The sequence below is a fragment of the Haemaphysalis longicornis genome, unplaced genomic scaffold (assembly GCF_048455015.1).
Source record: "Haemaphysalis longicornis isolate Haplotype H1 unplaced genomic scaffold, Haemaphysalis longicornis Haplotype H1 scaffold_9, whole genome shotgun sequence".
Lineage (NCBI taxonomy): Eukaryota > Metazoa > Arthropoda > Arachnida > Ixodida > Ixodidae > Haemaphysalis > Haemaphysalis longicornis.
The window spans coordinates 111,035,508-111,052,540 of NW_027526460.1; the positions used below are offsets into that span (position 1 = coordinate 111,035,508).

Consider the following 17,033-nt stretch of genomic DNA (forward strand, 5'->3'; position numbering starts at 1 on the left):
TCACGTGTATCAAAGACCTCCTGACGGACGACAGGCGATTGAAGCTGCTCTCGGAGGTGTCGATGGGAACCACGACGGCCGGGTACTCCAAGGACAGGGCGTGCATCTTCTCCTCAGGAGAAGGCAGCGTCAGCAGGTCCTCCCCACCGCTGTCCCGGGCATCCTGCCCACTGAGCAGGCTGGCAGGCTGCACAAGAGACGACACAAGTGCTCCCCCTTAGGACCCGTCGGCGACATCGGTCGAGCGTGGTCGAGCAATGCAGTGAAAAAATTTCGTCACATCCGGCATTTGCTACACGTCTGTCGACCCTTGCGATTCATGGCAGCACTGCTTTTGCCATGCTCATGGCAAAAGTAGTGTTTAACCACACTTTTAATGTCTTGTAGCACAACTGGAAGAAAAGCTATAGAAAACACTATAAAAAAACAAACGGGTGCGTTCGTCCGTGGTCCTTGTTTGTTTTTGCACAATTGTAACCATGAATCGCTTCTGACTAGGCTGGCTCACTGTGCCATGTTCTTTTGATGGGGGGGAGAGGAGGGAGGGAGGGAGGGAGGGAGGGAGGGAGGGAGGGAGGGGGGTAAGGAAGAGATGTTTGCACGGATCTTGATTGAGCACATTAGAAGGGCTGCGATCCAGAACTTAGAATCCACTTAGAACACATCCAGAACTGAGAATAAGGGGCCACAAAGTACCTCAGCCACAAATTACTGCTCTATGCCCATCAGATCACTCGGAGGGAGGAAGGGAGGGAGCAAGCTTTGCCCTCAAACAAATTTTCTCTCTTTCCCAGTCTTGGCGTTCTATTAGCGCTCGAATTATGTCATGACAGCAATGGTCATGGTCATCGAATTATGTCATGACAGCGATGGTCTATTGGCCAGCTCCGTTTCAGTTGCAGCAATAAATGCACTCGATGGCCACTTAAAAAAAAAATGCTGCAAAAGCAAAGCAGAAACGGAAGGTGGATCTCCTGCCTGCGACGAGAAAATCACGCAGTACGCTCTGGGCTGGCGATAACTATAGCTTTCACAGTGCTTCCAGGCGTGAGGAAAAAACTGAAACTGTTTATCAGCAGTGTTGCAGAGTCGCTTTAAGTTGTTTGAGATCCCATTTAGTCTGAGAAGAAAAAATGTGCCTCCAGTTTCGCAACTTATGACACTACACAAACTAAACAGCTTACGAAAAACTCCTCAACAGACTACCTACGTACTTAGAACAGCAACAACACTGCCTACAAAAACATTACAGAATTGACACAACACACTCCCGCAAATATGGCGAACTTACTGCCGAGGCTGTTGCGATGTAGCAACTTGCACCACAACCTTCGGCAACGAAAAAACAGCCCACCGTAGAACAAGAACTCACGAAACTCGCTGTTATCCCAGCACTGGAAAACAAGTATCTGCTTTGCTGAGTGCGCTAGTAGATGAAAAACACTGGGGGGAAAAAATACACGTTGCACCTGACTCGCCCAACGTGCGTGTAGGGCCGCCCTATCAGTCAGCTTGGAGCCTAGACGAGACGAGACGTAAGTGGAGCTCTCTCTAGGCGCTGATAGAAGAGCTCAAATTCCATTGCTTCGCATGGATGATAAGGTAAGGAGAAGCTGCTCATATGAGCAAAAACACGCTGCCAAGAAGAAGAAAAAATAGATACAGGCGTGGTGCAGCCGACCTACAAACTCGAGCCAAGACAGAAAAGCAGTTGGTGTTGCACTTTAAAAAAAAAGCATCGAGGGCAAGCAAGAATAGTAGCTTAGCTGAAGCAATGGCACAGCACCCGAATTCAACACTGTTATTCAATGCTAGGCACCGAGCACTGAGATTTGTAACTAGAGACTGAAGCGACGAGGAAGAAATTTCAAACCCAAATGTGGGCCACAACTTGGCGTGCAGACTGTGGTTATGGATGACAGGACATGAATGTTGATCTCAAGGCTGAATAAACCTCCGCATTATGCTAAAGCCCTCTGGATTACTCTCCTGGTGAAGAACTGGTGGCCCCGCCTCGCTTCTTGGCCAATCCCTCATGCCGACACTTGCCCTTTCACAGCTAGTGTGTGCACACAGACTAGCATGAACAAAAGTTCTTACGTCTTTATACTGACTTCCCCACCCAACAGTGATAGCATGTGTGTGTGTGTGTGTGTGTGTGTGTGTGTGTGTGTGTGTGTGTGTGTGTGTGTGTGTGTGTGTGTGTGTGTGTGTGTGTGTGTGTGTGTGTATATATATATATATATATATATATATATATATATATATATATATATATATATATAGAGAGAGAGAGAGAGAGAGAGACCCATTTGAAGCAACTTATGTCTGGGCCGCTTCAAATAAAGTTGAGCATACTTGTTTTAGGACACTGCAAAGGTGCAGGTTCGAATCCAATTGGACCAACCCGTTACCTCATTATGTACAATAAACCCTCACTGTAACGAAATTGGGTTATTTTAAATCTTGGCGTAGTCAAACTGTTTCAGGGCCCCTACTGCATTGCACTGGGAAGAAATCACCTGTGCCTATAATGAAGTACCACTTATAAAGAAGCCTCCTCCCCCTCCTCGAGGCCTCCTCCCCGCATCATCATCATCAGCGGCATCCTCATTCTCTGTCTCTTCCCTCTCTCTCTCAGCGTATCTGTGACAATGATCTCCATGAGTCAGTCTGTGTGTTGCCCTTTCGTGGAGTCGACTTCCAGTGCGGCATTTGGCTGATAAAACATATTCTGTGTTTTATCACAAAACAACGCTTCCATGGCACCTCAAAATTCAGCCCGACCTTGCAGCCAGAGCAAATGACTCGGCAAAGGTGTCGCACCAGCGTCCCGCTTCACACTAAGGACCCTATAATTAGGGACCTTACTTCACATGCCTTACCCTTCGCGTCTCGATGTCAAGGTCTACGTTGCGGGAGCGTGTCGATGCTGCGTCGCCCCAGATGGGCATGCAGAGGAAGAGCCTGCGGGGCGAGTCCTGGACGCCATCGTCGGCGAGGCCGCGGATCACGTGCAGGGCCGGAGTGGCCGCCGCCTGCTCGTACAGAAGCCGCACCCGCTGGGGACGCGACTCCGGCGTGAACAGACAGCTGGCATGCTCGTACTGCGTCCGGTAGTTCTCCTTCCGCTGGCTGAACTTGGTCAGGTCCCCCACAGCTGCACGAGAGAGGAGGGAAAACGGCTCAGGCTTAACTATTCTAGGCCTGGCTATCACGAGCGAAAGCAAAGACCATGCACACAGTGTTACGGCAAAGTCTGCCTTTGATTGGGATTTCGCTGCCTGCTGTCGAGCTATATCTACTGAGATTGGATTCAGCCTTTGGCTTGCACTGAAGGACATGCACAGACGGCGCTGAGCGATCAAGCGCAGGCGAAGCGGCCATTTCACTCTCGCCCAGTCAAGTGATACCGCAGCCGCGAGGCTCCGAGCGAGCGAAGCGATAAAAACTCCCACCTCCCCTCGCGAGAACCCCTGTGTAGATTCGACGCATAGGCGGAGCGGCGAAGGGACCGCTTCTATAATAGCGCGTATAACGTTGAGGGGACTGCGTAAGCCGGTCCCAGTCGATGACGACGTTGGCGTACTTGTAAAGCGGCGTGGACTCTAGGTGTTTGAGCCAAGCGTGGATGTTGCTTCGCCGGAGAACGGCACACCGGTTATATGCGCAGCGCGCCCGAAGGAGAGGAAACCGCGGAAGAGAGAGTACTGCACATGCTCCGGCCCCAGCGCGTCTGCCGCGGCTATGACGCAACACAATCCACTTTAATCCAAATCCAATCGAATCCAATCCAATCCAATGCCCCTCGCGAGAGAGTGTTCGCTATCAGAGAGGAGAGGAGAGGGGGTGAGCGGCGGAGAGCGCAGCTGGCACGGCGAGGAGAATGGGGGAGGGGCGGACAACGCCGACGACGACGACGCCGGCGGGACAAGGCGAGTGAATCAGATGCTCTGCATCTAAAAAAAGGCGCAGCTTGTACGCCAGCGGTTGAAAGTAACTTCCAACACAATCACTGACCTTGAAAGGTGTAACGTAATGTACTCGGGTACAAGTTGAAAACGGCAATAGCTCATGCAGTGTATCACTCCGCCGAAGCGACGCACCCTCGTGTCAACGCGCGCGCGCATTATGAAAGGAGATTACGCTCATTGCGTAACATCGTCTGCTTTTCTCCCACGTAGTTTGTCGTTGCTACAGTTAATTATAAAGCAGGTTTAGCCTGAAAAATTACTTAAACGACTCGTGTCACGTTCAAAATACTCGCATTAAGGCACTTTTTGGCCGCGCGGAGGAACGGCCGGCTGCAGTGACGAGACCCAGGGGCGTTAAGTTTCTCGAACATAGAGCTTTCGCTCCAAAAAAAGGACCGGCGGGTTCGGCATAGTGTTTGCTGCAAGTCGAAGCTACGCCTGGGCTGTGAGGCGCGCCGCAGTGGAGGGCCATGGATTAGTTTTGACTGCCTGGGGATCGTTAACGTGCGCCGAAATCCCGACACGGGCATTTTCGTTTCCTCGCCTCTGTCTGAAAAAACAGCCACTGCGGCCGCGATAGTCTCGTTCACATCTGATATCCGACAGAATTAGCAAAACTGCACGCCCTCACCATGGTTTCGCAACAAGATGTGAGATGCAGAGGCTGAAAGATTGGGATCACAAAATTCCCTCCATGTCTAGAACCTTCCTTCCAAATTTATTATTTTTTTTTTTCAATACAAAATGTGCAGAGAGGCGATTCTTCTCCCACCCAGTCTGCGGAACTGCTTCCCCGCACTGTATTTCTCTGCAGCGCTCTGCAGCATTTAACTAAAAGAAAAAAGTCCACCTACTTCTTGCAATCACAAGTATTCCACCCTACTTGGAGCTTCACGAGGGGTCAGAGGGCTTCAGTTCATTATTACACGACTACAAAGGTGTTCACAGTAGAGCACTGCACGGGCCTCATTTTAAGTCCCGAGCCCACTTCGCGAAGCCCGAGCCCAACCCGGGCCCGAGCCCAGTCCGGGCATTCATAAGTGAGCCTGGCCCGAGCCTGGCCCGAGCCCGGCCCGGGCCCGCCATCTCAAGTCCAGGCCCGGCCCGGCCCGGTAATTTATTTTTTGGCCTAGGGATGGCCCGCGCGTGTGTGACCAGGCCCGGTCTTTGATGCTGAAGAAAGTTTGTTTATTATATTCCGGGCGATCAGACGGAGCATCTAGTCTGTACAAGCACGTCATGAAATGAAACGCAAAAAATAAGGGTTTAAAAGTGCACGTAGTTTAGCTTTCACCGTCTGCAGTTCACGCCACATCGGCGTAATAATAGCTCGTATTCTTGCACGAGATACATCATCACCTTTGATTACCAGACTCTTGGCAACTTCACGTGGTTGTCTAGGCCACAAGTTGGTATTGCTGAAAATTTTTGATCCGCATTTGAATCAGCGAGTATGTACGCGCGTTGAAATACTTCACCTGCAGTGGTTGTTAAGCGGTGGTGTTTCTCTGGCACGCGAGTTTGATTCCCGGCCACGGCAGCCGCATTTTGATTGGTGCGACATCTAAAAAAACACACGTGTACATACATAGACATAGGTGCAAAGCTCCAGGATATCTGAATTAATTCATTCCCCTCTTGGGCATTCCTTGTAATCGTATCTTTGGTATGTTATACACCAAAATATAAATCTTGATGCAGTACAAGAAATGTCATTAAAACTGCAGTATAGTGACCATCAGACCTAGCAAAATACGTTTTTAAAACAATGCGTACAAATAACAGCAAGAAGCACGCAACAATAAACCAAGAATATTCATTTTGATGCTCTTTCCTACACTTCACGTCGTACCTATTAACGGCCGTGCCTATGAATTCAAGCCCGAGCCCGGCCCGGGCCCGCGGCATTGAACCCGGGCCCGGCCCGGGCCCGCCGATAATCGACTTCGGGCGGCCCGGCCGGCCCGCGGGCCGGGTCGGGCCCGGGCTTTTGGGCCGGCCCGGGCCCGTGCAGTGCTCTAATCCCGACATACAAGCGACGCGAATTCATCACCCACCCGCCGCGGTGGCTCAGTGGCTAAGGCGTTGCGCTGCTGAGCACGAGGTCGCGGGTTCGATTCCCGGCCGCGGCGGCCGCTTTTCTGATGGAGGCGAAAAGCAAAAACGCCCGTGTGTGCGAGATTTCGGCGCACGTTAAAGATCCCCAGGTGGTCAAAATTAATCCGGAGCCCTCCACTACGGCGCGCCTCATCGCCTGCGTTGCGTCGGCGCGTTAAAACCCTACAATCAATCAATCAATCAATCAATTCATCACCCGGGAGGTAACAATCAACGCTACTAGAAGATAAGTAAAAGACATACATAATGCGACTTTCTGCTGACTGGCACACGCCGTCACGTTAAAAAAATGCAAGTATCAACCACAGGACTCGGCACGCGCGTCGTTACCCGGTCAGCACATAATTAGGCTGTTTAAACGCACCCAACGGTGCAGCACAACCTTCGCATGGACTATAAAAAAATTAAGGGACGCGGCCTTCGCCACGCTATTCCGGCGCGCCCACAGCGAAGCGCAAGCTCAAGGAGTCACTGACGTGATTTCGGCCGAAGGCAATCATAGAGTTTCATACTAATATTAGTATGAAACTCTATGAAAGGCAATGTGCTGAAAGCTACCTTCTGCGCACGCATGTATTCATTCATTCCCCGAACGCTGCGTGTCAAGCGCTCATTTACAGTGCACGCCATGAGGTTCAAGGCTTCCACTAAGCTGACGACAAAATATAGGGGGACGCGCCCTCGGCCGGGTCCACATAGGTCTAAATGCCAACGAAATATAGAACAACTGCACTCATGACCAAAGTACCGCGGATATATGCAAACGTACTTCGAAAACAAGCTATCAAGGTAGTGTTTAGACCGGGCGTTGTTTTGCACGCAAACCGAATTTTTTTTTACGGAGTTCATGTGCTCCCTACGGAGCTGAAGCCACGCAGCCTGTCCGGCTGACCACGTCAGCTCGTCAAAACATTTTCTCTATTTCCCTCCAGTTTGTCACAAGTTAATTGACAGTGTGCGAAAAAACCCACACAAGTGAATTAAAAATGCCGCACCTGTGCGCTATTTTTATCGTCGATGTCTTTCCGCATTTGCGCCGGCCGGTATGTTCGTACCATGTGCTCTTGAACATGCCTACCGGGTCCGCACGCTAAACTTCCCGAGCTCAGGGTCTAAACAGCGCGTTGTTGTTTCACAGAGAACAACAACAAAGAAAGGCACTGCATGCGACTGAGTCGTAATGCAGAAATATTTACATTACGAGCGCGCGTATACGAGCACATGCAGCTACGCACTCGGCGTTCGCGGCGTACACGCGCATGCCGCCGTATGCACACATCACGTAAGGACAGTGCGCAGAACGAAGATAAAAGTACGAATACGCGAGTGGGTCGTATCAGCGCGGGACGCTTCGATGGCGTATCAACTTCATTACCTTGACACACTATCCGCGGCGAAACATCGCTCCCAACACTGAGCTCCTGCGAGTCGTCGCACTGGTCCGGGTCACGCGTGTCGTGCCAGCAGAGGAGACTACCCCGCATGACAGCTGCTGCGGCAACTTCCCTCCTTACAGCATGAATTCGCTCCTTACGCGATGTTAGCGCAGTTGAAGGGGCCACGAACGCCGACAGCACCAAGCGTCGACGGTAAGGTCAAAACAACGAGAGAACACACGCAACGACGCGAGCACGGGTCCGCACCCACGGGAAACACAAGAGAAAGGCCGGACTGCACCAGAAGCGCGCGTTGTCCAGACACGTCTCCAATAACAACGCGACGGGGGAGAGGGTCGCCAGATATCTACCCAACACAGAAAAGACCCAGTAGCGGTACGAAGCCCAGAAGCCCCGCTCCGAATGCCGGCAGTGAAGCAGCAGCTGCCTTGCGGGGAGACCGCACCGAGACGGAAACAGAGGGGGCCCCCCCATCACCACCGAGAAGCGAAGCCTCGGGGTTACCGTTTCTCCACGAGGGACTGGCCAGCGCAGTTTCGTAAGGCAACGTTTTTCCTCCAAGGGATGACGCTGCGCTAAGGCCGTGTGCACATGCACGTGGTCATCCGGAGGGGTACTTCGCGAAGGAGGGTAGCCGTCAGGTAGGCGAGGAGGAAGCCCAAACATCGATATATCGACGCTGGTAGGAGGAGGGCGTTCGCGCACCGGCCGACCTTTGGCGGGGCAGAGGCAGACGTCCTTCTGTGGCGCGTGTTCCTTCTTTGGTTGTGTGTGCGGTACCGTACGCGCTCGCGCGAGTGCTAGCTGTTAGCACACGGGGCCGGCACATAAGTGATTTCCAGCACGGGGGGGGAGGGGGGGCTCGAGGCGAGGGCAGAAGCAGCTGCAGTACTGCTATGAATGGACGGGTTCGTCCGCCGCGGGGCTGTTTGCAGTCAATCTGCCGTCGTTCCATCGCCGCCGGCTACTTATCTATTTTTTTGTCTGATTTGATGAGGCACGCGGGTTACTATATTGCTCTCCTTTGCGATCGTTTGCTGCCATTTGCCGCTAAAAGCTTCCGTCAGCAGCCGTACTTTTCTTCGTGTTTCTGTCTGCTCTTTTGGTCTGTCGAGGAAAGGTTGGGAACTCAGCGCCCTCGATCTTTTTCGCCTATTCCCATTTTGCCAGTCTCTCGAATGCCCTCTCCGGCAAATTGCCAGTCGGTCCGGCATTGTGTGGAGATAAAGAGCGAGAAACCAAAAAGAAAGATAAGGACCACGTAAGGAGGGACAACTTGTCTCCGCGATATTCGGTCGCGAGAAGGTCCCCAAAATGGCTGTGAGCAGAAATGGTGGAGTCAGTGGGGTAGGCGAACAAGAAATAGTATAGACTTTACAATGAAAAAAAAAAAAAAGCTCAGCGGAGTTTGAAATTTGTGCGCGCGCCCATGTGAATGGAACTTGGAGCCTAGGTACTTGTTGCCACCGCAGTAAATACGAATAAAAAAAAATCATGTTGATTCCTCTGTCATATGAATCGGTAAAACACGAAAGTGAAATGTGCAGCGAAATCTGCAGCTGAGCATGATTCGCGGGTCGGCGGCTGGTTGTGGGTGCTCTTGGCGAGCGACGTCCTGCTGGCGGGTCACTTCGGTAAAGGTGTACTGGCGTCATTTCCGTTACGGATGTGACGCCAGTGAAATCTGGGTGTATCCCGGCACAAAATACCATTGTGTTAAAATATAAAACCCGAAAACGAACAACCCTAAGTATAACGTACTGATGATGATGATCGATGATTGCTATTGGTTTCCCTTTTGTAGCGAGGTGATGACGTGTCATCTTACCAAAAAGAATTAATATACCTATGTTTTATACTCTTGGTTTAATACTAGCGCTGCTTAGGGCAGGCACAAAAACTTACTCTTTAGCTCTAAAGGTTGCTTCCCGCAAGAAGACCTGTGTGCAGGGGTGCACCCTTTACAGGCCGCTTGCTTCGTTGTACTGGCGTCGTTTCCGTGACGGATATGACGTCAGTGAAATCTGTGTATCCAGGAATAAAACACTTTCGTGTTAAGAGAGAAAGAAAGAAACGCCATTTCATCAAATGTCGTCATCGAGCGCATGATGACACTAGCGGGAACCGGCCGAAGTCAACCTTGGCACGTCCTCCCGAAGGACGCAGTCGGTTCTTGGAAAGCAGATACGGTGACAGAGTTCTGTCAGCACGAAGATAAAGCGGTTTGAGATGTTCGTGCATATTTTCGCAAGATACCTTGTAACACAAACGCCGTAAAAAAAACGCCGACTTGCTATCCTTTCGACATACGCCGTGCTTTTACAATTCGCGAGAAACATGGTCTTTCCATCACTGCGGTTGCCTTTAACCGAAGCCGCGGCAAGTTCATGCACTTGAATGCGTCTGAAGGAACTTGATTGCATGCGCTGACCCGTCGCGGTGGCTCAGTGGCTAAGACGTTGCGCTGCTGAGCACGAGGTCGCGGGTTCGATTACCGGCCGCGGCGGCCGCTTTTCTGATGGAGGCGAAAAGCAAAAACGCCAGTGTGTTCGAGATTTTGGAACACGTTAAAGATCTCCAAGTGGTCAAAACTAATCCGACGCCCTCCACTACGGCGCGCCTCATCGCCTCCGCTGCGTCGGCGCGTTAAAACCCTACAATCAATTACATGCGCTGGACGACTATCGCAGAAGCACGGGTCTGTGAATAAATTTCAAACTTGGCGCATCACATAGAACTCTGGTGCCTCGTAACTGAAGTATGAAGTAGAGTGGCAATGAAGCCCAGGCGAAACATTTCCGAAACTGAGCTCCGAAACTGCGAGTCTGCTACCAACTCTCGTTTTTCTCAAAACACCGTCTACTCAGTTTCAAATTGCCACCACTCATATCTGCGGGAGATTTTTTTTTTTCTTTTGCCCCGTTACCAAAGCTTTCTTGTTCTCTGTTATAATTATCTTTCGCGCTGCCATCAAGCGTCGACACGTGAATGAAAACTTAACACCTCATCATTACTTCGCTTGTTCACGTCGAATGGCGTCCTTCCATTACAAAGTGCGCTCATTAAACGCATCCATTCAACTTTGCCGCACGCTGTTCCCAAAGTTAAAGGCTTCGCTGGTGAAAATATCGACCTTCAGCGCCGACCTCAACATCGTCATAAACTTAATGATGACGTCAGGTACTTCTTGTCGGGTTTTCCTCGACAGTGGGATTTCGTCACCTCAGGCACAAGGATTTACCCTTTATATATATATATATATATATATATATATATATATATATATATATATATATATATATATATATATATATATATGTATATATATATATATATATATATATATATATATATATATATATATATATATGTATATATATGTATATATATGTATATATATATATATATATATACAGTCGAATCCACTTATAACGATACCGCTTATAACAATATATCGGATATAACGATGGACAACGATTGCACCGTCCAATTTTGTATGCTTTCTATGGTAAAATAACCCGCTTATTACGATGCTCCCGAGCCGCGATATCGGATATAGCGATTGAATCCGCTTCCCGCGCGCACCGAAAATGCGAGCTGCCGAGGCTTTTGCTGAACGTGGACAACGCCGCACGGAGAAACCAGGAACCTGACCTGAAGATAACACTGCTTATGGCCACGCAGTTTATCTTCGGAGCGTGGTGTGGAGTTCGCGCCTCCACGGTGCGAAACTGCTTTCGGCAGGCTGGCTTCGTTCGGCGACGTCACGAGGAGGAAGCAGGCGAGGAGGAAGCGATCCCAGGGGAGGCCACGGAAGCACCCGACGATGAAGGGGTGCCACAGTTATGGTCGGCGCTTCACGAAGACGCGTCGGGTCACGACGAATTTCTCCATGCCGACGATGGTGTGGAAACGTCCGAGTGCCTCAGTGACGAGACGATCGTTGCGAGTGTGCGTGCTGCAGCGAACAGCGGTGAGAGCGACGACGACGCGGCTGAGCAGCCTACCCAGGTACCGTCATCGCACGAGGCCCAACGAATGATACAGTCCTACGGGACTTCATTTTCGCGAAGGACCTCCCGCTCAGCTATGTGGAGCAATTAGATGCTCTCGAAAAAGATGTGCGTCAGCTTCGCGTGAAGCAGTCAAAGCTGACTGACAATGGCTTTTCTGCAAACGAGTAGTTGCACTACCTCACTTGCATGCTAATAAAATGTTTTGATCTCTCTTGTGGCTTTTTTTTTCTCGACCCGCTTATAACGATTATCGGTTATAACGATGGGATTTTCTTGGCACTTGGATATTGTTATAAGTGGACTAGACTGTATATATATATATATAAGGGTTGGCAGTCAAGAAGACCTCGGAAAGCAAAGGGGAGGATGCGGTAGGTAATTGAAACAGATAAAGGATTTGGAAAGAAAGAAAGTGGAGAAAAAATTCCCGCCAGGTGGGATCCGCACCCACGACCTCAAGAATACCGGTCTGGTGCGATAACCACTACGCTACCGGCGGGGCTATATTTCCCCTCCACTTTCTGGGTATTTATGTTAGGTATTTTTGTTTCCTGCGCTTGGGGGTGGTAGGTCGTGGGTTCGGATCCCACCTGGCGGGCATTTTTTCTCCCCTTTCAATTTTTTCTCCACATTTATCTGTTTCAATTACCTACCACATCCTCCCCTTGCTTTCCGAGGTCTTCTTGACTGCCAACCCTTATTTCTTACTTTCAACGAGCCCCTCATTTCCTATTCTGATTCGCTATATATATATATATATATATATATATATATATATATATATATATATATATATATATATATATATAAAATTACGCCGTTCTCTCCTGGCGTGCAGTAGAGTACAACTATATGACAGCGCACGAGACGACGGTGACAATGAAAGATAGCGGTATAGGAGGAGTAGGCAAGGGCGGCAAGGCTTGTGTCAAGAGCGATACTTTTCGGTTTACAAAATTTTGCATCTACCAGTAATGATTACCTAATCGTGTTGCGAATGAAACTATCAGCCGACGTACGCATGCGCACGAAGGAACGGTTTGGCTTCATTATCGCGTAAACATTCGTGTTCCCGCAAAAACGCCCTTTCATACGTTGAGAAAAAATCACCTGCTTCCCTGCAAGGCAACAAAGCGTTGCGTATGCTCGCACTTGCACGTTTCCCGCGAACGCGACGAGCAGGTGTGCACAATTTCTCAAAACGGGGCAGGTGGAAACGGTGTTGCAATCGTGAGCCGACGCCTTTCAAAACTGAAAGCTGACAGGCCGACCACTCGCGCAAATAAGCCCCGCTAATTTGTCCGGTCGCCACGCGAGAAAAAAACAAAATAAAAAAAGAAACGCTGCAGGGAAGCGTGAAAGCTAGAAGACGCGGAACCAAAGCAAGTCGTAAACGGAAACGTTTATCGGGTGAAAATGGGTCGTTGGGGGGGCCATGCTGCGTGAATGAAGAGATTGGCGTTACGTCCCAAGCTGCTTAAATTACCGATTTCTAACGCATTTTGTGTCACACCTGCCCTCCGCGTCGAAAGGTTGACCTCGTCCTCTCACCTGCTCTGAGTGCGAAATACCACACGGATAAACACCTTCTTTACACACGTTTGAGACTTCGTCTCCGTCATCATCGCGGCTACTCCGTGCACTTCATTTTATCTGTTGCAAAGATAATCTACAAACACGGCTTTACTGCCAAGCGGGGAATTCGTGAAAACCATTCTCTCTCTCTCTCTCTCTCTCTCTCTCTCTCTCTCTCTCTCTCTCTCTCTCTCTCTCTCTCTCTCTCTCTCTCTCTCTCTCTCTCTCTCTCTCTCTCTCTCTCTCTCTCTCTCTCTCACGCAGACGCACGCACGCACGCACACTCACTCACTCACTCACTCACTCACTCACTCACTCACTCACTCTCAACGCAATCGGCTGTGGCTTACAAACTTAACCACAAGAAAGGGACTCCAATGGTCCCTTGGATACAGCCTCCGATATTTTTCTTTTCTTCGCTCTATCTCGTTCCTCCTGCGGTGGCTGCAATCACTTATCGATTCTGGACGGCTGACGCGTCCCTCTTCCTCGTACGTACTGCAGGCAAGAGACCAACACATCGGAAATCCATGGACCGTATCACAAGGGACACCCCGCGGAACCACTGGTGACGGATCGAAAGTCGATACATCGCCGGCTTTCGCATTATACGATAGATGAAAGGGCATTATTTTTATCGACTCCGCCATAACGTGCAGCTTTGTTGCGTGGTATCTATTCAGCACTACAGCGAGGCCGAATGCGACATGTTTCGATCCGCACGAATGAAATGATAATAATAGCTCCCTACGAATAATAATTAAAAAAAAAAACATTGCCCCGTGGACTAAACCGCAGCCACCGACAGCAGCGAAATTCTGTCGAGAGATAATGAGAACAAAATGGTTAGCGAAGCTGTTGTTTTTCTGCGCAATCCTAATCACCACCGATCTTCTTTTGTTTCTTTTCGTTTTTGCGTGAAAACTGATTCAAAAATCAAAGCCCATTTTCTGAAGAAAGATGGTTTAACACGAAGCTTTCTCTGAGTCATAGTCAAAGAAACCAAAAAAATGCAAAGTGACGGGAATCGAATCACTTAATAGAACCAAAACATCGCATCGGATCGCTCAGAATTTCTTGGGTACGTTGCGTGGTCGTTGGTTTCGGTCTTTCATTCAGTTCGCATGGAAGCAAGCCTCGCGTTCAACCACTTTTCTTCAAGAAAGCGGCTTTGGTTTTTTTTTCTTGAGCACCTAAAGGAAAGCTGAGTGGACACGAATCACGTTCTCCTTACGTTTTGAATTTTCGTCATTATCGACAAGCTGGCTTTCGTGCAGCGCGTTTTCGGCGCTAACGGACGAATCAGTGAGACAGCAAACTTCGCTTTAAAAAAAAATGCATAACTGAAAAAATGTAGTCCTGTGAAGGCGGACCAATTCCCCGTGCACCAAAAAATAAATAAATAAATAAAAACATGGGTTCCGTTCTTCAAATAATTAACACCCTGTTCTCAGGATTTCAACTTTCTATAATTGAAACGATAAAGCACGGAACACGGAAAAACAGGGTCTCCCGATTTCGTTCCAGTTCGGCGTAATCCTGTTTCATATCGCTTCATTCCGTCTCTCTTCCCGCTCGGATGCGAATGAGAGGCATCCAAGCGTTCCCAGAGCCCTCGCTGACACCGACGACGGGGTTACCTTTGTGGATATGATTTATTTTCCGCCGCCTGCTGTATCTGGTTACAACGGCCAGCTGGAATATAGTGCACAGCTCCCCTCAAAACCTGATGTTAGTCTGCACGCGGAAGTAATATGTCACAGCTGATTCAAAACAGGAAAAGCTTGAATAAAATCGTGGTCAGCTGTTCAGACAAAAGCCATTTTCACTGACGTGAAACCTGGGGAGGGGCGAAGTATGCACTGTATAATTGTATTATTGGCGCTTTGGCGTTTTGGCCAATGGAGATGAAACGGTTAAGGGTAGAGGTATACAGCTTTGCTGTAAAAATCTCGTGTCTTTGAAGCACAAAACGTTCTATCGCGAGGAGTTGGAAAAAGAGTATCCCGGTGCGTTCTTTAGTACGAGTCACGTTCTAGCGCGAGGCGTTGGAAAGCGAATTGCCCCGGCGTTTTTTTAGTACGCGTTACGAAGCGCTCCAGCGCGAAGTGTAAACGAGTGTCCCGGTGTTTTTTTTTTTTTTTTTAGCACGCGTTACGTTCTAGCGCGAGGCATAAACGAGTGTCCCGGTGTTTTAGTACCGCGACTACATGAGACGACGGTTACGACTACGACATGAGACGCCGACAGCCCGAGTCCCTAAGGGCCTTCGCCCCTAAACAGAAGGCCTCACGGCAATTGCCCCTCAGCGCGAAAACGACGCCGATAACAGCTTAACCGGAGCATGCGAGTCGCACTTATTCCATTACACTGTCACACGGTGAATGCAAAAACAAGCTAAAACACGACAGCCGAAAATAATCAGGGATAGGAGCTGGGTTTACGCTACCGGATCCAAGATTTAAGGCGAAAAGTTTGGATCTCTTATGTTTTATGGCACGCGTTGTGAGGTACAGAAAATAGAAGCGCGAACCTTGAGCGCACTCCGGGAAAGAGAAACAGCAGCACCAGAGGAGGGCATACGCCGCTGCAACACGCGCAATACAAGCCGCCTTGAGAGGTGCAGATACTGACGGGGACGAACAGGAAGGAGACTCCTGGCGATGGCGTGTGAGCGGAACGAGCTTCGGAAGGCGCTGTCCAGGGGCCTGACCAAGTGGTGACGGGCGCGGCCGCAAGCTTGATCAACAGCTGATCAGCCGAAGGTCCAACCAGGTTTTCACCTTCACATTCAGATAAAGTTCTAAACATCCCCCGTAGTAACATTTTTTTTATTACTCTTGCAGGTGTTGCATCCGGGAAGGCCGACCCGAGCCGAGCTCCGTCGCCTCCGACATACGTGCGGTAGCGTGATGAAGATAGCGGCCAGCCAATGTTGCTGTCTCGAATATCAGAAGCCGAACGCAAACGTAACTTGTTTACTTCATAGCGAGAGATGAGCCTAAGTCAAAGAACAATGCCCCGACAGGCGAGGTTACAGTACAGAACTCGAGCAGAGTGACGGGATTGATTCACTGCTCAAACAGGAATGAACTACAGCGCTTGGAGGGGTCTTATTTATACCCAAAGCGCCAACGGTCAAAACAAGCGTTCCCTCTAGATTCTGCACACGACACGAACGGAACAGACACACACAACACTCTTTCCAGAGTTAGTGAGCAGTCGGTAGTAGCGGCGCACACTGAGTCCTACAGAGGGGAGAGAAGAGGTCCCAGGTCCCCGTAGCGGCTTCCGCGTCCTTCGGACAGGTTGAAGCCTGCCTCGTCTGCCAACGCCGGTTTGAATCGCGCCGATAGCGAGGCGCCAGAGATCCAGACACGTCACAGCTTGTTTGAATCGTCGACTGCAAGTGTGAGTCACCGACAGGGAGGGGCTGCTTGAAAGGCGCACGTAGTGGAGGCTTCGCCGCACAGCCGAGGAGTATTGCAAAGAGCACAGCGGCGGGCTGATTCGTAACACAGGTAACGACTGCTTGGTCAAAGGCCATGGCTATCAACCTACACGGTGGATACAGTGACCGCTTGGAGAGGGTCGGAACAGTGCGGTGGAATCCCATGTAGCAACAACGAAGGCGAGAGGGGGATTCGCTGCACGCTTGGTAGTGCTTCTTTCGGGAACACTTGGGGAGGAATCGCCCCCTCCTTACTCCCTCCGCCTCTGTATCAGCCCCTAACTGTATATAAAAAATATGTACAACAAAAAAGAGCGAATTACCTTCACATACGTGCCCTGGCATCCGATGTGACGGAGGACCACGAGAAACGAACAACCCGCGAAACTATAGTTACACGTATACAAGCGATACCGGGCGCTTTAGGGGTTGCACAGATAGCAAGTTGCACGTACAGTTTGAGTGCTTCAAAACCCATCATTTCCAGCCTGAACAGGCAATT

At 49.9% G+C, this 17,033-nt stretch overlaps 1 protein-coding gene across 5 annotated transcripts in view; it reads right to left on the reverse strand.

Moving 5' to 3' along the window:
* Window positions 1–17,033, reverse strand: part of LOC144152875 (uncharacterized) — a 38,438-nt gene that overhangs the window by 11,770 nt on the left and 9,635 nt on the right. For 3 of the 5 annotated variants that reach the window (XM_077684392.1, XM_077684390.1, XM_077684391.1), the window contains exons 2-3: window positions 2,886–3,160; window positions 5–187 (exon numbers count right to left, since the gene is read on the reverse strand). In XM_077684392.1, coding sequence (XP_077540518.1) covers window positions 5–187; window positions 2,886–2,954 — 252 coding nt within the window. In that variant the 5' untranslated portion in view covers window positions 2,955–3,160. Of the gene's footprint in view, window positions 1–4; window positions 188–1,291; window positions 1,440–2,885; window positions 3,161–7,467; window positions 7,592–17,033 lie in introns of those variants that run through there. The other 2 variants (XM_077684389.1, XM_077684393.1) reach the window with 2 other exon arrangements.